General features: G+C 48.9%; 1 protein-coding gene across 1 annotated transcript in view; it reads left to right on the top strand.

The window, feature by feature from the left end:
• Col4a2 (collagen type IV alpha 2 chain) overlaps nucleotides 1-21,121 on the top strand; it is a 135,981-nt gene that overhangs the window by 67,982 nt on the left and 46,878 nt on the right. The window contains 3 exon segments of the mRNA XM_028766336.1: nucleotides 18,811-18,945; nucleotides 19,183-19,227; nucleotides 20,820-20,993. Of these exon segments, the coding sequence (XP_028622169.1) occupies nucleotides 18,811-18,945; nucleotides 19,183-19,227; nucleotides 20,820-20,993 (354 nt within the window).

Below are 21,121 nucleotides of genomic sequence, written 5' to 3' on the forward strand. Positions count from 1 at the left end.
ATTTACTGGAACACATAGATTAGGATCAAGAAGGAAGCCTACCATCAGATACTGAGCATCAACTGAATGAGTAAGAAACTGAGCATCCATGGGGCTGCTCTTCCCTCAAGGGACGTTGCCCTGGGTAACCTTTCTGAGGATAGAGGAAACAGCCTAGAGCCAGGCTGGAGATAAAATGGTGGACGTTGCTGGAGGCAACTGTTGTGAAGTAAACCTGAGTCTTTGCAGTTTTCTGGCAAGCTCACTTTAAAGCTGACCAAAGCGGGAAGTGAATTGAAAATATGAAACTACGTCTCCCGCAGCTACTCTCCTGCCTAAGGATGATAAACGGTAGCTGCGGGGTTGAAGTGACATCAGGATGACTTTTCTGTGCGCGTAGACCGTATGATCTAAGTCTGTGTAAGATGCAACAACAGCCCTGCTGAAATGCATTGAAGTCTTGAGGGAGTGAGGCTCTTGGTATTAGGTTTTGGTTCTTCAGTGTTCATCTAAATTTTCTGCTGTCGTTTGAGACAGGTCAAAGTAAACTCCCATTCTAAAGAAAAGACCGTACTCTTGCCTGACTCGCCACGCTACGGGGGCCCTCTCAGAGAGTGAGTAACTTATTGGCTGCCCCTCTCCAGTGTCAGTTACATGAAGGCGCTGATGTCCAACCAGGCCCCGACTGGCACAGAAAGTACCAGGAAGCTGAGCATGCAGGAACATGAACAGCGGGGTGTAAACTTCCTGAAGGGAGATAGGCTGAGGAGACATTGTACCCCTCCACTTGGCTATCAGACTATCGAGACAAAGGTTCCAAGGAACTAGAAGTTGCTGGCTTCTCTGTATTGGAGAGTGAACACAGAGCTTCCTGTACACTAAACATACGCTCCTGTTCATAAACATATACTCTACACCCCAGCCACAGAGCAATCTGAAGCGTCCCAGTCCCCCATTCAATCTTTAGACAATATCCAGCTTCCGGTTGCTGCCTGCTTTCTACCAGGCCTTAGCACCTTCAGGAGGTGACTCTTTTCCCTATGTCTAAAACATCATCTGCTGTTGCTGAGATAGGATGAGATCCCACTAAAACATTCAACACAGAAGCCTAGGTCCATCCACGGTTCGTGGTCACACAGACCTGCTGGCCGCCACCCACCTCCCCTCCGATCCCGCCACTTGCTCATGTAGATTTGGTTGTCAGTTAAAAGCACATTCAAACACATGGTTTCAAGATGAAGCCATGAAGTTTAAAGGCACGTGAGGAATCGCCACAGCCTGTTAGAAATGCATGGGGAAGTGATGGCCTGGGGGATGGCCTGCAAGCTCAGTTTGCCAGAAACCCTTGTTCCCTCCACAGGGCCAGCATGTCTCCTAAGAAATTACAGTGGCTAAGAGGATGGCAGGTATAGCCAGCATTCTCCTTACAATGGCTCAGAAGGAGGGCTTCAGGGAGCCCCGCAGACTCAGGGTTTCCTCTGTGTAGGGACAAGCTGTTTCTCCCTTGGCTATGATGGGAAACTGCCATGTTAAGTAAGAGACGGCTTCAGGGGATTGGTTTACTGAACACTCATGAGCTTCAAGCCAGGGAGGTCCCACCATCTTGGGGCCTTGTCAGTCAGTGGGGCTCTACCCCACTCTCCTCACCATCTGCAGTCCCATGAGGGTGTGACATCATCCTTTCATCACTTGCTAGCTAGCCTAGAGGTTGGGAAGATACGTGGAAGTTACTCTGTTCCTGCAGTCAGAGGGTCAGGCTGGTCTCAGAAGACCACAGGTTGGAGATGGAAAGCCTTCAGTTCCTCCCTCACCCTGGTTCTCCCAAACCACTTATTTGGGGACTTGCCCTTCCTCTGAGGTAGGAGCCCCAGGCATGATGAAATCTGGCCAAGCAGAAGGTCTGTGGACAGAGAGCATGCCCATACGCTTTTAATTTACATACATGCATGAGGTCGGCCTTATGCTCTTCACAGGAGTGTACCACTGCACTCTAGGGTTAAACCCAGAACTTCATGCATGCTAGACACTCACTGTACCAGCTGAGCTCAGGCCTTCCCATTCCTCTCCTAAAGTCTTCCAATAATCCCAGAAGATAAGTCCTGAACATCTTGTAATTGAATTCCATCGGAAATCCATTCAAAGGCATGGTAGGAGTGTCCCCTCCCACCCCGCTTCTCGTGAAGAGAGCATGGCAGGCAGCGGCGGCCAGCAGGTGAGGATGCAGTGACGTCAGCATTAGATCTGTAAACTGCACAAGCAGATTTCAGGAAAGCGACCTCGTAAATGTACGAACGTTCTGTGGTTTTATTTCGCGGTTCAAGCCAAGCCCCTGAATTCTCCAAGTCCTGAGCCTTGCCAGCCCCAGGCTGACCAACATGACTAATGCAAGTTACCCACAGTCTTACCATCCTTGGGCATAAAGCCGCTCCAGCTGGAGCAAGCCTGCCAAGCGTGCAGAGAGCCCTACTAACGGTACATGACAGTCGGAGGGCTTTTGGAAAAGTTCCCCGAGCCAGCTGTCTATCCACCCCCACAGTTGTCTGTCTGGAGATAAGGCTCCCATACTGGTCACTCAGAGATGCGTCACAGGAGTCTTGGATGCTGCTCCCAGCAGAGGCTCTGCCAGACAGGTCCACAGAGAGGTGGCCTGTGCTGACCCGGAACCAAAAATCCACCCCCACAATGTCCTAAGCTATCCCTTTGCCTCCGTGTTTCAGATTTGTCATTCATTCAAATGGGTCCTCAGGGACGTATTCTTTGTTTGTGAAAGCTTGCTTAGTATGGGGGGGGGGAGGGAGAGAATGAGAGAGGGAGAGAGAGAGAGAGAGAGAGAGAGGAGAGTTAGTTAGAGAGTTTAAAACTGAGTTTCTATTTCTCCTTTCCACTTAGTGATGGATACATATTTTCCATTAGTAAGGCATTACAGTCTTTTTACTTTTTAAGAACAGTGTAGGTGGCATATTTCACAATCTTGGCAAGGCAGACAAGACATTTGGGGAGTAAATCAAAACTGGAAGCCAGAGGTATTGGCCCAGACTTGGACTGCCACTTAGAGAAATGTAGCAGAGGGAACCGGGTGAGGGAATCGGGTGAGGGGACAGAGGAAGACTGCAGTGAGCCTGCCGGCTGCCCCAGGGCATAAATGATTCTTTGTGGAGATGGGAGGGGGTGGGCTGGGGTGGGACCCATCCTGGATTTGGAGGCTGCAGGAGAGCAGAAGGCATGAAACTCCTCTTGAGTTCAGTTAGAGATCCTAAAGTGAGACTCTGTGGTGAGTTGAGAAGAGAGGCTGCTACCAGCTTACAAGCAGCTGTATTCTTCCTAAGAAAAGAGCCATCCACCCTGGGAAGCCTGACAACCACCAGATCACTAGGACAGTCAGCCCGTCGGAGGCTTTGATGTTATTTTTAGAACACAAAAATCTGAATCAACAGCAGATTTCTCTTCTTTTCCCTCTGTTTCCTCTTCCTAGTACTGTCCCTTCTTGGAAATTCATTTCCCTGGCCATTTTACATGATAAGGAAGAGACTGGATTTTACCTGTGGGAAACAAATTGCCAACTTGAATAGCATCAGTGAAGAAGTGGGGTTTTTAGGGAGGAACTTGGAGCCACCATTGCTTAGAAATGGAACTGAGGAATTCACCATCAGCTGTGCATGGAAACAGACATATCCGGCCCAGAGAGGGTGGCAGTTGGAAGCCATCAACCAAGTTAGCACGGCATGGTTTCTTTATAGCATCCTTCTTTAGATCACATTCCTATAAAACTATTGTCTTCCTTAGTTATGTGAAAAAAAACTTTTTCCCTCTCACTTAGAGAATGTTAAAAAAAAAAAAAAAGTCAATCGCTAATTCCTGCCAAATTTTGGTTGTGAGATTTTTTTTTTAAAAATTGGCAGGAAAACTAAAAGAACGCACGCATGGTGGTGCAGCAGCTCAGCGCTTGGCATTCTGGGAACAGTTGTAAAGGGAGACTAAGAAACGGAAGGAGTGGGGGTCACTAGGGAAAACTCAAAGGAAATCGGTCACCCACCTACTCAAGTTCCCTGGGTGGACAACTCCTGAGTCCCAGGTGCAAAATTAGATTAAGCCGTGTGTTTAGAGCACTCCTAGCTCTCCAGAGTTGGGTCATCCTTGGCTACATAGCAATTCCAGGCCATCCTGGTCTACACTGTATTTTCTTTTTTTTGAAAACCTACTTGAGTTACTAGTCATAGGTCAACCTTATACCCTGCCAACGATAAAGACCCCATCTAACTCAGAGACATGAAGACCAGACAATGTGGTTCACCCTAGCAGGTGTTTAATTAGCCCCCAAGCTTGGCTGGCCCCAAACTATAGTTCTGCAAATCAGAACTCCCCCACTGGTTGTTTCCCACAAATGACCCAAAACAACTTGGTTGAGGCTAGTCTTGTGAAATCCTTCCTCCTCCGAGGCATGTAATATTCCCTCGGTGACACAGTCCAGTTTTAAGAAAGACGTGAAAAAATGGAACTTTTCAAAAATCAAGTATGTCTTGGGAGATTTGCCCTGAAACTGTTTAATGTGTAAATTCCCACACAACTGACCTAATGCAGTTTAATCTTGTCATGTTTGCACCCCATCATCTTCCTGGCAGGAAAGCCATAAGCCACCTGCTCCTCTTGGAGGGAAACCGCCTGGATATGCTGGCAGGGTCTGTGTGGGGCTCAGTCTGATATCTGTAGCCTGGTCATTTTAGAGGTTCCCTCTGTGGTTCATGCCATTAAAATTCTCAGTGACTTGAGTAATGTCCCCAGGGCTAAAAGAATCTTATGTCCTTGAATATGGTCCATGTTAGCAACATATCCAGTAACCCTGTGAAGCAATCTGATTAGATCTCCAGAGCACCGGCCAGCTGGAGTTCTAGACTTTAACAAGGTTTTGGGTGGGATGTTTGTGCAAACTCATCAGTCACTGACCAGCGAGTAGCTCCCATCTCCAGCTCCTCGTAAAGAACGTTTTGTTTGTAAGTCTGAATCTCCCATGCACCAATCTTTTAGGTAGAAGAAAGTTCTCCAGTGGATGCAATATTTAAATGAAATCTTAGATGTTTCCAAAACATTAATTCACTAATCTCCTGTCCAGAAAAGACCTTTGTCCTTCCAGAGAGATTCTAAGGTGGCCAGTGGTAGTCAAGGTACCCCACCTCATGAAGAAAGTTCTTTTTGATAAATATTCAAATATGAGTTTCAGATCATCTCTTGAGAGTAGGAAGCCACCTTGTATTAAGGTCACTAACCTGACCTCTGACTTCTTGAGTATGAGTCCCAATTTATCAATGTTTATGCAGAAACACTCTAAACCAAGAAAAGCCATTGTGACTCTGACATTGTCTTCCAAAGGGAGGGAAGGTTTCACCACTCCCCATCCTGGAGAAACTACAGCTGAGATAGATCCGTAAATAAGAGGGCAGTGAGCACAGCAAGTGGGATGTCTGTCTGTCCCAGATTTTCAAAGGCAGTGCTCTGAGCTCCCTGGGAAGGGTCTGGAGGTCACCATGCCAACGAGCTTTGCATTTTGTGAGTTTAGCCGAAAACTACTCAAGAGGGAAATACATTTCTTAAATCGTCTTGTTTCCCAAGAAGGAGATACAACCCTCGGGGCTTCCAACGCCTCCTAACAGAAAACATCTGCTGAACTTCCGGAATTTTCCTCAGGCCTTGAGCACACACCCACACGTTTCCAGCTCTTTCCTAACCATGAAGTTGGCTTCAACAGACTTTGGTTTTATGGCCAACGCTTCCACCCAGTTGTTCCCTTCACCCTTTACTCCAGCTCTGTTCCGTGTGTTGATCCCATGGTGGATACTGGATTGGCTCTCTCTTGTGGGACAGAAGGAGGCAGCGTCTTCATAGAGCCCGTCCAGCGTGACACGGTGTTAGCACTGACAGCTCAGGGGAGTCACGCCGACTTGAGATGGTCTGATCCATGTACTTTAAAATGAATAGGAATATAATCAAACAGCATGGAGCGCCCTGTGTCCCGCAGGAACTCCAGAAAGGGGTTCGCTCTGTGGACCCAGGGAACCTGCTCTGAAGTATTTCTGGGACAGCAGAGTTTTGTCTGCCCATGGGAATGAAGTGCATTTGTTAAGCTTCTCCGAAATTCTTCTTTAGTTTAGAAAATCCTCTCTGAGTACAGCAGTCCCTGCCAACGGCTCTGCATCCTCTCGGCGTACAGGGGTCCTTACCACTGGCTATGGATGTTTTGCTCAGCACTGCTTACATTCTGAAGGATTGTTGGTCCTGAGCAGCAGTTCTCAACCTGATACTTGTGGTCCCTTTATGGAGGCCACATGGCAGATATCCTGCATATCAGATATTTACGTTATGATTCATAACAGTAGCCAAGTTACAGTTCTGAATTAGCAACAACATGAGGAGCAGCATTAGGAAGGCTGAGAACCTCTGCTCTCGAGGGTCTTGAAAACCCTCTCTGTGACTAAATCACTGTTCCAGTCTATATGGCCACAAAACCAAACACCTCAGACTGGAGAACTTGAGGCCATAGCTTGGACATTGGAGGGATGCAGTTAAGGGCACTTGCAAGTTAGTCTAGGTTTCCCAGACCCACGCCCTTCTGTAACTCCAGCTCCAGAGAATCCAGTGCCCTTCTCTGGCCTCTATGGGTGGTACACACATGGTACTCACACATGTGCAGGCGAGACAGCCCACACCCAAACACCACACATTCAGTGTTGAGGGAGGAGTCACTGCTTCACAGGCAGTGTCTAGCTCCTGTGTCCTCTCATGACAGGGTACTCCTTCTATCAGGACACAAACCCATTTACGGGGGTCCACCTGTAACCTCAGCACCTTCTGATAACGAAACCTTCAATGCCAGGTTTGAGGTGGGGAGTACTCACTTCAGCATGTAGACTTAGGGGATCTGCACATACTCCGACCAGAGCAGTTTCTGTCCAGATGATACAGCTTAGCAAACTACATAACAGTGGTGGATTTAAGTTGCTTCCTTTTGCCGTTTGGCCTTTTATGATATCACTTCTGGGTCAGTTAAGTTCTTCTGATATAAAGTCAAATGGCAGAGTATTCAGCCAGAAGAGCGTGGGCTGAGGTCTGAGCGACAGTAGCATTTAAAGAGACCAAGGGGAAATCCCTGCATGAAAGCTGAGAGAACAGACAGGAGAGGTCCATCCGGACCGTGTGCTACCATACCCAGCTCCCTGGGGTCTTTTAAAAGGAAAGAGCCTGTGGTACCACCCACCTGCCGTACTTACACTGAGGGGAACTGGCAGAGTCCACTGGACACTCTACCTTTTGTCTGTTGCTCTGTGAGAAGGTACACTGACAGACAGACAGCGACAGCCAGGGCTCTTCACAGCAGGAGATGGAACTGTGGTTCATCACTGTGCTGGGAAGACAACAGCCAGCCCACAGTGGTCACAGTTCTGCCTCTCAGATTCTTGCCTGGCGTGTCAGATCCAGAGCAGTGCTACTGTTTTGCATGAAAAAAAATAATATTTGGATCACAGGAATTGTTGCCAAAGTGAGCGGCTAGTACATTCTCTGACCGCATGAGCCATAATTCCCCAGTGTAGACCAGATAGTGGGTTATTATTCACAACCTTACATCTCTGAGTTGAAGAGGCCTGAACATACCAGGAAGCTCCCCCTAGATATGTTGAAGGCTTTCTAGGCCGTCATGCCCAAGTGTGGCCCCCAGCGTTCACAGATGAAGAACCCCCGAATGCTGGAGCTATACTTCAAGCTTAGCATACCGCCTGGTCTTAAAGAGGTTACAGGCTAAGAATGCACCAGCAAGCAAATTAGGAGTCATAGTTAGAAACCATTCCATGTCTAGACAGCTCCCCCAAACCCAAGCAAAATCCAGGCCACCCAGTTGCTCTCTAAAGAGAGTGCGTACAACTGGGAATGGGTTTCCATGATAACAGTACTTTAACAAGAAACTTAAATTGGGTTATTCGTGATTTACAAATAAATCAGCTGCTCTCCCTCTGGCACCATTGCCAATCAACCTTTTAAACTTATAATTGTGCGTATTAAGATGGCGGAACGGGTTGGAGGGGGTGGGGGCCACAGCCTGCTCATGGAAGTCACAGACAACTTTGTGGACTATGTTTTCTCCTTCTATTCTTATATGGGTGGGTCCGAGGGGTTGAACTCGGTCTGTTAGGCTTGCCTGTCACACACCAGGCTTGCCTGTCACATATAACCGTGTCACCATCTCACCAGCCCGAAGTCAGCTTTTACTAGAATGCCTATATTGTATTTTCTCTCGTGCTTTCACACCTTCTAAATGTAAGACACGTATAACAGTCCACCCGTGTGTGTGCACACGTGTGTACTTAGATAAGGAGGCGAGTGGATCAATGACAAAGACAGATAGAGATGATAGATACGTGGCAGAGGTTGACAGAGGATGGAGAGAGGCATGGATACAGTAAAGGACGGACAGGTGTTGGATAGACATTTCTCCAGACTCCCTTTAGGAGTAGCCGCCTGCTCGGTTGTCTTGCTTGCTAAATGAACACTGGTCTTCCATGCTTGCCTAGCCTCCGGGAGGCTGGTGGGGGTTTCTGCATCTATGTCAGGGAAGAGAAACTCTCAGACTAATCCTGCAAACGGCCTCTGGTATCCGGGAAGCATACCCCGGTGGTCATGCTGGGAGTGAGAACAGAGCAGTTACAAGGGGATGCCTCCTGGGCGTTACAGACAGCTAACAGAACATCCAGATGGATAGAAATAGACAGGATTCATGTGACATATCTAGCCAAGTTGCCTTTGCAACCACATCAGCTCCTTCCCCAGGCATCCTGTGGCCCGAACACTGCGCTGGACTCCTCAAGATGCAAAACAGGCGCAGAGGGGATTCCACAGAGAGGTGTACGAAGCAGCTAAGAAACTAGGTGCAGATCAAAGAAATCCTAAGAAGCAAGGAGCAGCCCTAGGAAGAAAGAAGTGTTCACAACATCGGGGCATCATTAGAAACTATCAAAATACTCAAGGAACACCATGGGTTCTGTAGTGGCCAGAAGGGTGGCACAGGTTTAAGTTAAGTGTAACACAACAGTCCCCTTGACTTGAAGGTTGCAAAGGGGACAGACACCAGGGAGTAGTCAGGGTGAGGAGACACAGAAGCTAGCTAATGGTTTATTACGAGGACTGAAGCAGGAGGGGATGGGACCCAAAGGACAAGCAAGAAGGACAGACTGAGGAAACACAGGACAGCAGCTACAATGAACCATGTTGGGTCCTTGGATTTAAGCCAAACACTAGCAGTGTCTCTACTTGTCCAGAATTGGACTCCAGGGATTGTCTTGGGAGAAAGAAAAGGGTTATTGGAGGACATGGTGCCGGAGGGAATTTAGACATTCTGCGGTTAGGGATCTGCGGATGCTTGGGCAGAGTCCAGGAGAGAGGAGGAACATGGAGAGTAGGGTGAGGTGTCCTACCAGGGCTTCTGACAAGAGCTGAGTTGGGCTAACTCCAGAGTTACCTCTGATGGCCCTGATCCAGCACGCAGAAGAAAAGCCCGTTTAAGGAGGGAGCTGTGGAGCAGGGTAAGAGCCCTCAGCTTGAGGACTTGTGCCTTTGGTCCAAGGAGCAACAAGAGCCACCTCTCCCTGGCTCAAGTTATGGGTGGAAGAGAGAAAGTGGCTTTGGAAGGTGTCTGGGTCATATCTGAGTGAGGAACCTGTGAGCTCCACAGAGCGAGGACCTGCAGTCACAGCTGGCTATGAGACATTAGGGCCATGGGTCCACTGCTCTCCACACTTAGCTATCCTGTGGGCATGACTGGTGTCCCCAGCATGCCAGCCTAGCCAAGTTGACCTTGATGGACCATCCTTGGGAATTGGGATGGGGCTACCTAGGTAGGAGTGGCTGCTCTCATACAGATAGGCTCCTGCCCCATTGCACAGCAAGTTAAGACACAGCAGGGAACCCCAAGGACATGAAGCTGAGGACAGGCACACACGTGCATGTACACTCATACATATCATGACTATGTAAGTTCTTGTAGAAATTGTCTCTTAAAAGGCTTAGGTCATTTGTAGAGGATATCCCAAATGCCAAAGAAATCCAACATCTGCAATGAAAACCCTGCTTGGGGTCCATAGTGCACTGTCTCCCTGGATGCTCACGAAGGAAACCAGGTGGGTCCCATCTTGATCACCTTGGAGGTTACCAACCTTTTGTCACACTTAAGGGCAGGATGAACCCCAGGAGGATGAGCTGTGCTCAGTGTCTACTGCCATGTCATTGAAGAAATTTGCTATTTTTCTTCTTTAAAAGAAAAAAAAGATCCATTTAAGGCCCAGCAAAGCCGTGTGATAACTCCAGTTCTAGGGGATCGGACACTCTTGGTCTCAGGAGCACCATGCTCTGAAGTGGTGAACAGACATACATATAGGCAAAACACCCTTGCACACAAAATAATAAAGTAATAAAGAATTTAAATGTCATTCAAAGGAAAGGATTGGTGGAGAGCTGGAGATGGCTCAGCAGTTAAGAACACCAGCTACTCTTACAAGGAGAGCTGGATTCTTCCATTCCCAGTGGCTGCTCACAACAGCCTGTAACTCCAGTTCTGAGGGATTTATCAGTATCGGGGCGGGGGTGGGGGGATCTCCTTGGGTACCAAATACGCATACATGCACACGTGCGGGCAGATAAAACACTCGCAAATATAAAATAAAAGTAAATAAAGTCTTCAGAAAGTAAAAGGGCGTAGATGTGGCTCAGTTGCTAAATTGCTTGCCCAGCGTCGAGAGCCCCAGTCCAATCCCTAGTTCCTACTGTGGTAGCAGGAAGATCAGAAGTTCAGTTGTCCATTGCTACAGGATGAGTTTGAGGCCAGCTTGGGCTACACAAAACACTGTCTCCAAGGAAGAAGGGAGGAGGGGATTGTCATGCATCCTGAGGGCATTCCTCCCCAAGTCATTCTCTGGATTACAGAAGGATGTCACTGGGTCTTGGGTCTCCTGTCTGCATAACTGAGCCATATGTTAGCTTCCCACAGACTTATATGGAAGATTGATCTCCTGTGGCCTGTTTCCATTTGGGATATGTGTTCCGTGACATCAGAGCGGTCATCCTAGATGAGAATCAGAGAGAGGAAATGCAGAGACACCAGAGTCAGTTACAGGACCGTAGTTGGCTGTGAACTCAGCCTCTTACTCACTGTCCAGAAGACAAGCTTAGCCTGAAGGCTGCGACAGTGTCACAGATCGGTTCTGGGGACAAGGGGTACCCCAAGGACTGGCAGGTCTTATCTTGGGACTCCCCACAAAGAGCAGATCCTTCTAAAGGTGCAAGGAAGAAAGGCTGTGTGTGACATTGTGTGATCTGATGTGGACTGTCTGCCTTTGACCTTCCCAGACTCTAACATCAAGGCTTAGGGCTGGAGTATAGCCCAGTGGCAAAGTATTTGCTTATCATATACAAGGATGTGGGTTGTCTCCAGCAAGGGGATGGGACTGGGACTGGGAATGTGGCTCAGTGGGTAGAGTGTTTGCCTAGCATGCACAAAGCCCTGTGTTGGGTTCCCAGCACTGCAGAAACTGGACATGGGGCTCACACTTGTAATCAGAAGAGGTAGATGCTGGAGGATCAGAAGTTCAAGGCCATTCTTGGCCATGTTGCAAGTTTGAGGCCAGTCTGAGCTAGAAACCCTGTCTGGAAAAAAAATAAAAACATATCAAATAAACAAAGCCCTTCGGAAGCCACATGGGTATGAGAAAAGAGGGGCAGAGAATGACAGAGCTGTTCTAGCCACTCCCTTAGACCCTTTAGGGCTAGAGTCAACACCTCCCTGGTGAGGTGAGATCTCTCGGTAGGAGGTGTTCTCAATCTTTTCTTTCCAAGACACATTCATGCACCTTATGGTGGCTCCTCCACTTCTCAGTGTGGACCAGCCATTGAAAGACTGCAACATTCCCCTCCCTGCCTTCTCAGATAGGTCGTGGTGGTCAAGTGGCACAAACAGTCATCACCGATGCCTCAGCCTCCTACAAACCCTTTCCACCCAGTCCACCATCTGTGGTCCATCTCCTAGCCTCTCCACCTCAGAGTTCACTTTTATACCCTTCTATCTTGTCCCTGAGCCGCATTTCCGCCAGCTCTGCTCTGTTCTGCTCTTCTTCCCCCAAGCTGTATGGGAGACACACTTGTCCTGCCTTGTCTGGTTTCACACCTAAGTTCCTCTCTGCAGTGAGTATGCCCCAGGCTGACAGTGGGTTTCTAGAGCCACATGGCCACTTCCCACATAAACTCATTCTCCTAGAATGTACAAGTCTGGTGGACCACACCCCCCACCTCAGTCTCCCCCAGAAAATGAGCATAGTGACAATATGTGTCCTGAGTTTTGCAGGAATTAAAATCTAATGTGTTAACAAAGGTGGGAATGACTCTAAGCAAAGACTCAGGGCTGTTAGGTCTTTCCCAGTCCTGGGGAGGAATTCAATCGAATGTCACTCGAAGTCACTGTTGCATGTGCCACCAGGGTAGACGTGGGAGCAGGCTCCCTGTGTCAATACTTGACATACTGTCCTCTAACAAGACTAAAGGAAGGATTATGAGTTATTGACTTAATTACTCTAAGGGAAGTGGGGTGTGATAGCCCTTTGGGCTAACTAGAATTAGGTAGTCACAGTTTTCCTACGGATTATCCCCAAGGGAGGTTAGCAAATGAGGGACTTGCCCTCTGTCCCCTAGAGCTGAGTCATGTGACCCTGGTGCTACTCAATGCCTTCAAGTTAGAGGGCAGGTTTCCTAACATGCCTGGAGACTGAGAATGACTGCCACCTGGTGTTGACTATGGGAACTACACTATCACCCCTGGCCCTGTTCCTCCCACCAGGAATGTTGATTTCATTTCAAAATTTCAAAACTGAGATACTCAGTAGACATTAAAATTCTTTCCTTTTTAGACTTTTGCAGACTTGTGTCGGTACACACCCCTTTTCCTCTACAACTTTTGACCCCCCCTGAACCATAGTGGTCCCACCCAGGTCCTGCCCATTGCTAAGCATGTTCAGCTCAGCCATGCTTAAAGCAGCCAGGTTCAGACACTACCGGCCTGAGCCTTCTGGAGGAGTAGCACCCGGCATTCCAGAGCCTGCCTCACCCGCGCCTCAGCTGCCCACAATATTTCATTACTAATCAGATGCCGAGCAGGGTCTGATACACAGGCCTCCTTCCATGAGTCTGGGTGGTCTCCTTGATGACTTCATCATGAGGGCCTGGGCAGCATTCCGTCTGCTGTGTAGACAGATAAGCCAAGCCCTCTATGGAGCCAACAACCAGCAGTTCCCTGGGGCCAGTGCAGGGCTAAGACAAGACTTTCTTTAATGGCTCAAGGGGGCTACAGAACTGGATGGGGCTGGGACAGACGTGGGTGGCAAGCCTTCTCTGAAGAGCAGCGCCCCCTCGGTTGAATCTCAGAAACTGTGATGTTACTATAGTAACTATATATGTTACTATATGTTACTATCTTCAAAGGGGTTCAGGCTGAGGCTGTAGATCAGTGGTGAAGCTCTTGCCTCGCACGTGTGGGACTCTGGGCTCAAGCCTCAAAAACCACAAAAACAGAAGGAAAGTGTTCTAAAAATAGAACTGGGGTGAATCGGGAGAATCATGAGTGAGTCTGAGCCAGATAATAGTAGTCCATGAGCAGCCAGCCACCCAGCAGATGGTTTGTGGAGCGAGAGGTGAGAGTCGGACGCTGGGAACTGCTCAGGAGAGAAGTTTAAGTGAGACAGGGCCACCAGGCCACCTCTGTAGGCTCGCACATGTCATGCCAAGGGTCAGCTGGAGGTTTAACAGGAGCATGCCAGGGAGCCCCTCATCTAGTTTGGGCCAAACATGGCTAGTTTAGAGCCTTTTAATTTCAACAGTATTTGGAGGATCAAACTTTTTAATCTCCACTATTTTGTTTTGTGATTTCGTGTGTGCGTGTGTACATGCACGCCTAAGAAATCTTTTACAATCCCAAAGTCTCAATGTTTTCTTGTAGCCATTTTGCAGGTGGTAACAGCCAAAACTGGTTGGTTTGAGTTTGTCTTTATTTCTGTCTCTCTCCTTTGAGTCTGGTCCACTACAAGTTGATGTCCTCGATTGGGATCCTGGGAGGAAAGCTGGATGTCTGCCTCATCGTGCATGGATTTTATTTACTTACTTATTTATTTGTGGGGGAGGGGCTCATGTGTGCCATGCATTTGTGTATGTATGTGGAGGCCAGAGGACAACTTTTGGAAGTCAGTTCTCTCCTTCCACCACATGGGTCTCAGGTGCAGAACTCAGATCATCCATCTTGAGAGCAGGGACCAGCTGAGCCATCTCACCAAGCCAGATGTTGTTTGCTTTTTAACTACAATCTATTAAATAATTTTGGAAAGTAGCTCCAAGTTTCTTATGTCACATACCATTAGGTATGTGCTCTTTCGTACCCCTGCAGGTGACACAACACATCCACACATGGGAACTGGTCATCCTCATGAACAGTAGACAGTTCTAAATCCTAGGGTGCAGAATACGTTTCCTGGATCCTGAAGGAGCCCTTCCTACCTTCACAGACATCTCATGGATTTTTCCAATGTGTGCCATCAGCTTGCAGAAATTCACTAGGACTTAGGAATTCCCCGGAATCGTCAAGAGTCATGGTCTACTGCCCTCAGAGGAAGGGAGAGTCTGCAAGGGGCTGGGGAGGGTAGGAGGGTCTGTGGCTGCTGTTCAGGAAAGGTGAGACAGGAAGAGTCCATTTAGGAAGGAGAGGGGATTTCCTACCATTCATCCTCGGGCTTTGCGTCACAGGGAGTCTATTCTGCTCTACCCGGAAAGGCTGCAGCCAGATTGAACATCCTGGTGTACAGGGGCCAGTTCTGTCCTTGGGGGTGGGCGTTTGGTCTTATCTGGCCTTTATCCAAAATGTCCAGTCGAATTGTGGTTCTGTATGCACAAGTTCTGATGACACTGTGCCCTGTTTCCAGACATAAGCTTTGGGTTTGGCCTTGCCGTCCACCAAAAATGACTTGTGACCAGGTACACACCAGTCGTGACTCCAGAAAGGGAAGGATGGAGTGTTGAGCGGACAAATCCTTGTCTCATTTATTCTGTCTTATAGGGAAGTTTAATTAAAGTTAACATTTAGCTGACATTGGCTTTGCTTGACTCAGTGAGCCAGACCTTTCTCCGAGCTAGAACTTAGTCCTAAAGAGATGTTTCTTATTTAAAAGATAACCATCTTCTCCCTTGAGCGCCATGTGGAGAGAAGGAGAGCGTAGGACATGGCATAATTCTAACAGCAATGCACACAAGAACCTCTAGGAATTGTGGGAAATGCAGATCCAGGGTTCCGGAGTCACACACGGGACAATGTACTTCTAGTGAATTCGGCATGGAGTTGGAATCACCCCACACGGAGACACAGGGTAGAACTAGGTCATCCAGGAGCCAGGCAGGCAGCCCTCAACGCTGGGCTTTTCTGAGCCCAGTTACGGCTCCTCCCGGCTGGTGCTCAGAACTTCTCCATGCCACAACTGTGGGGACAACAGAATTGCTGCTTCTAAGCTTCTGGCAAGTCACCTCTTGGAAGTGTATGGTGGAGTGATGATGTCCCAAGGCCCACCCTTGCGGATAGAAAGGGACACGGGTGGAAGGTACACACACAATCTTATAGGTTGTTTGAAAAGTGTCCAAAGGTTTGTAACACATATTCTGTGTTATGAGTGGGGGTGGTGTGGATGGGGCCGGGGGTCAGGGGCGGGGGGGAGATTTTCAAGAGCATAGCAGAAATTTGAAGAGCGTTGTGGATTTGGGAGTTTGGCAGTAGGTGTGGAGGCGTGTGAAGTGGGTACCTTCTCTTGGGACAGCTTTATTTTTAACCTCTTTACACAAGGAAAGGAAGAGATGGAAATAAGTGTTCCGAGCTGGACCTTTCCCACAGAGGCTGGCAACGGCTGATTAGCACAAAGGGAAAGCCTCGTCACCTGCGGGTGCAGCTGCTCCTCCTCACACTCCACAGAGCACTGCCCCACCGGGCAGGACATCCTGGGGAAAGCCCCAGCCTGCCTGCCGAGCCAAGCATTCCTCCCAAGAGTACACTGAGGCTGTGTGCAAACACCCAGTTGTCCCATAAGGCAGGGTCCAGCCTAGCAACAGGAGCTCGGGTCCCAGAGGTCAGGGGCCAACCCCCAAACACCCTCTCCCTCCACCCTGGAGAAGTGCAGGCTGGGTGCTGTGGAATGTTCCAGTCCATCAGCACTTGGGAGGAACTGTTCAAAATTGACAAGATTGACTAGAGCCAAAGAAGAAAGCAAGTGTTAGCTAGGGTGAAGCAAAATTGGAACACTTCTGGTAGGGCTGTGAACTGGTATAGCCACTGAGGGAAAAGTTTGGTCAGAAACTTAAATGTGTAATTGTCATGAAATCCACTGAGTCCTGGGGGATAGACACCGAAAACCCACAGGAGTAGCTGTAGGGTAGGAGCAGCTGTTTGATACACGTGCTGACAGCAAGACTATTCATCATTACACAAGCAGGCCAGTGGAATGGCTCAGCAAGAGAAGGTGATTGAAGTACAACCAGGGGACCTGAGTTTGATGCCCCAGGACCCATGTAAAGGTAGAAGGGGAGAACTAACCCCACTAAGTCTTCTGACCTCCAGATGTGTGCTATGGCACATGCGCCCAGACACATACATACATGCATACGTGTAAATAAATAGCCAAAAGATAGAGACACTCAGATGTGCCCACTGGCAGATGAAAGGACAGACTTCGGTATATCCATACAGTGGAATGCTATTCAGCCATGAACATGAAGGGCTGGTCTGTGCCACAAGATAAATGAGCCCTCGAAGCATCACGCTGAGTGAGAGAAGCCAGACTTGAAAGGCCACATACATCACGTGATTTCATTTCTGCTGATTTATAGAAGAGGAAACCAAAGAGACAGAGTCCAATGGGCGGTGGGGTTGCCAGAGGCTGGGGAAGAAGAATGGGGAGGGACTGCTTGCTGGGTCTGGATTTCCCTGAGTCCATGAGAATATTTTGGATCTAGATAAAGGTGAGGATTGTGCAAACCTGTGAGTTTAGGGAACACTCTGAGTTGTGCAAGGAGAAGAGACTAGAGTTCACCCCTAACTTAGACGCCCCATCCAGGAAGTGAGAGTTAAAGATCTGCTGACAGGGCTGGAGAGATGGCTCAGTGGTTAAGAGCACTGACTGCACTTCCAGAGGTCCTGAGTTCAAATCCCAGCAACCACATGGTGGCTCACAACCATCTGTAATGAGATCTGATGCCCTCTTCTGGTGTGTCTGAAGATAGCTACAGTGTATTCATATATAAATAAATAAATCTTTAAAAAAAAAAAGATCTGCTGACAGCAGAGGAGGGTTTGAACGTGAGGGATGAGGACAGTCTCACGTGCAGGTCCTGTGGTAGCAAGGAACTGTTTTTCTCAGTCCTAGAATGACTATCCCACTGACAGACTTGCAGACTGTAAACAATAAAGATGCCACTGTGAAGTGTCCCCTTCTCCCAGAGGGGTCACAGTAAACACTGGCAAGGGGTGGCCTCCACATGGCAAATCCCAGGAAAGCTAGATCCTAGCCGCACCACAAACTCAAACAAGATGAACGTGACCGGAAGACACCCATAAAAGTCGGAGCCAAAACATGTACTTTTCCCAAACACACAAGCAGCAACCAAACCTCAGAGCTTCAGAGATAGGGTAGGCTAAGTAGCTATGGGTCCACCCCACAGTGCCACTGTCCTCGTGGGAAACCACCCAGTAGGACCAGCCTTGTGTTTGTAATGATCTTCAATGAGGCTAAGATGCATAGACTCTACCACTACTCACCAAGCTCACCCTGCCCCACCCTGGCTGAGCATTTGCTAGTGTGGCAGTGGCTGGAAGATGCTAGAATTGCTTCAAGGATCAGCACGGGGAGCCTGCCATGTCTAGTACTCAGGCACTGACCCAGATGGAACCCAGAGACCTTTGCAGACTCTCCTTGGGTTGAGGAGGCAGGGTGCCTGATCTGGGGTGAGTCTCTGAATCTCCCTCACCAGTTTCTGTCTTCAATGAATGGGGCTCTTCCACCCACAGACCTGTGGCTCCTACCAGAACCACAGAGAGGAGGAGAGATACGAACAGCTCTGAGCAAGGTCTTCCTGCCCCTGGATGGGCATCTCCGTGGCATCCACTCTGTACCTCACCCTCCATGAAACTTGTCCTCTCACTAAAATGCTATGAGACCCTGAAGATGACCCCTCAACACTCAGTAAAGACTACATGTGGGCAGTGGAGGAAAAAAAATCAGTAACAAACATATAAGCCTCCCCCTAGCCCCAGGGCAGCACATGACTTGGAAACGTGACAGTAGACAGGTCTCGACAGCTCCAGGGGCATCCTATAAGTGAGACCCTTTGGTATCTTTTTATCATCCCTGTTGGAGCATGTGTCTGTACTTTCTGTTTAAGGTGAGTGATAGTCCATTGTATGGATATGCTATGGTTCGTGCAGCACCTGTATGTTAGGGAAATCACTGAGGACATTTTACACTGAAGCCAAGCAAGCTGACACTGTCTACTGCCAAGTGACGTTTGGCCGCTCACCACCAACCTCGCTTGTCACACCCTTAGGCTCTCTGATGTCTTTCCCTCGCCAATCCCTCTGTGGTAGCCCTGGTAGAAGATGGTCATTTACATGACGTTCCTGAGGATGGTAGATTGTGGAGAATGGAAAGAGCCGTTTGGAAAATGACTGTTGACTGAGAATATGTGCCTGTCTTCCTCTATGATCCTCAACATGTGTTGTATCCACAGGGTCAGCCGGGGACGGTGGGCATCCAGGGATACAATGGCCCCCCAGGGTTGCAAGGATTCCCAGGACTACAGGGCCGCAAAGGAGACAAGGGAGAACGGGGAGTTCCTGGACCAACTGGACCAAAAGGAGATGTGGTACGGGTCCTGGCTGGGGTCCTCTGCTGTGGGTGGGCACTGGGGGACCTGGCTGGGGTCCTCTGCTGTGGGTAGATACTGGGGGACCTGGCTGGGGTCCTCTGATGTGGGTGGGCACTGGGGGACCTGGCTGGGGTCCTCTACTGTGGGTGGGCACTGGGGGACCTGGCTGGGGTCCTCTGCTGTGGGTGGGCACTGGGCCTTTCTGTTTTTGTTAATTGTTCTGATTCTTTACAGGGAGCGAGAGGCGTCTCTGGATTCCCCGGTGCAGATGGAATTCCTGTAAGTGTTTGGGAAGATGAGAAGGTTAAACATTGTGTGTGTTCCAAGCAACGCATTTATAACTTAAAGAAACCTTTGAAACAAGCCGGCTTCCCTTTGTTTATGGCATCACACGGGGAAGGGGGGTTTTCAGTGCACTCCTTCTCCTCCTGGATTCCTGACAAACAATGGACAAAGTGTTTCCTTCCTGGAGATTCCTATAGGCAGGGCTCCAGAACTGAATCGACTTTGCTAAAATCGAGCCTTGTTAACAGTCAGGAAGATAGAGTGATTCACAGTGATTCACAGACGGTCTGTATAGAGCAGGTCTTGAGAGTTCATTTGCCACATGAGGCATCTGAATATAAAATGGCCCAGCAAGTACCAGAATAGAATGAAGCCCACAGTGGCTTCTGCAGCTGCCCAGGCTCTTCGTAGCTGTTGTGTAGACTTATAGGCAGGGGATGGTTCATGTTTGTCATCCCAGCATCTGGGAGGATAAGGCAGGAGGGTTGGCATGAGTTCAAGGCCAGCCTAAGCTTTAGAATAGGTGGTGACCCCAACACACACAAACACATACACAGACAGACAGACAGACAGAGGAGACAGACAGACAGACGCAGACAGAGAGACAGACAGACAGATAGAGACAGACATTCAGAGACAGACAGACATTCAGAGACAGACAGACAGACACAGACAGACAGACAGAGGCAAGGGGGGGGAGAAGACATGTTTTGTTCATGAGAAAAATCTCAAAAATATAATAAAAGTGTTTTTACAAGCTAGTTTACATTAACTTCTTGTGGGGGGCCAGGAGGAAAGCTCCTGACTCACAGAGCTCATCCAACTGATTCCCAGGCAACTTCCTGGCCAGACCTGAGCTCAGGGATGAGTGTTGGATCACATGTCCCATCAGCCTTCTTCATCTGTGGCTGGGGTAGAGGTGTGGACCCTGTGACCCTCACCCATGTCTGTGCCACACCAGCATGTGTCTTCTCTGTTGCTGGGCACACACAAGGGGGGAGACTGGTCCCCAGCCTCACCAGCAGGGCTAGCTTCGTACCAGGAACAGGAGCCAGGGAAGGAAAGTCTGCTCTTTACCTCCTGACACATAGCCCCACAGCCCTGAAGTGAAGTGGAACAGAGAGAAGGCGGCCATGCTTAACAGAACATGAGCCCAGCATAGCCAGCTCCTCAGAGTCACCCCTAGAGTGAGCTCCAGGAGAATCCGGGTCACACCCCACTGCAGCTGGGAAGAAGGAAGTCAGTGCCTCATTACTTGGGAGCTTGAGAAAAAGGCAGAGTGAAGAATCCACACATTTTCAGAGACAAACAAATCATAAAAAAATGTTTCCCCACAAACAGCCTGAGACTAAATTGCTCGTTTTTTAACTACTTCCTGGAACTCTTGGATTACCCAGCTTCCAACCTGCTTAAGAAACTTCTTTGCTTGTTTAATCATTCATTCCTTCCTTCATCCATTTTTGAGTTAGCTTTTCCTTGGATTTGTGCAGGCGGGGAGGTGGGGGAGGCTTTTGAGAACATCCCTCACTGTTTTATGGGTCGGTTATGTGAAAACTTGACCATTCACACACTGTTCTGCTTTCCAGGGGCACCCAGGGCAAGGTGGACCCCGAGGAAGACCGGGCTACGACGGTTGCAATGGAACCAGGGGAGACGCTGGTCCACAGGGGCCTTCTGGGTCTGGGGGCTTTCCTGGTCTCCCTGTGAGTATGCACGGTGTGGTAGTATGCTTAGCCTGGAAGTCTGAGTAAAGGGCACGTGTCAGTGTAACTGAACCAAGCATAATGTGACTTTGGCTCCACTTTCCAGGTTCAGCCCAGGAGGGCCACCTGCCAGGCCCTGTCTTTGTCATTGTGGCTATAAAAGCTGCTCTTTCTCTTTTTTTTTT

The sequence above is a fragment of the Grammomys surdaster genome, unplaced genomic scaffold (genome assembly GCF_004785775.1).
Source record: "Grammomys surdaster isolate TR1022 unplaced genomic scaffold, NIH_TR_1.0 167, whole genome shotgun sequence".
NCBI lineage: Eukaryota > Metazoa > Chordata > Mammalia > Rodentia > Muridae > Grammomys > Grammomys surdaster.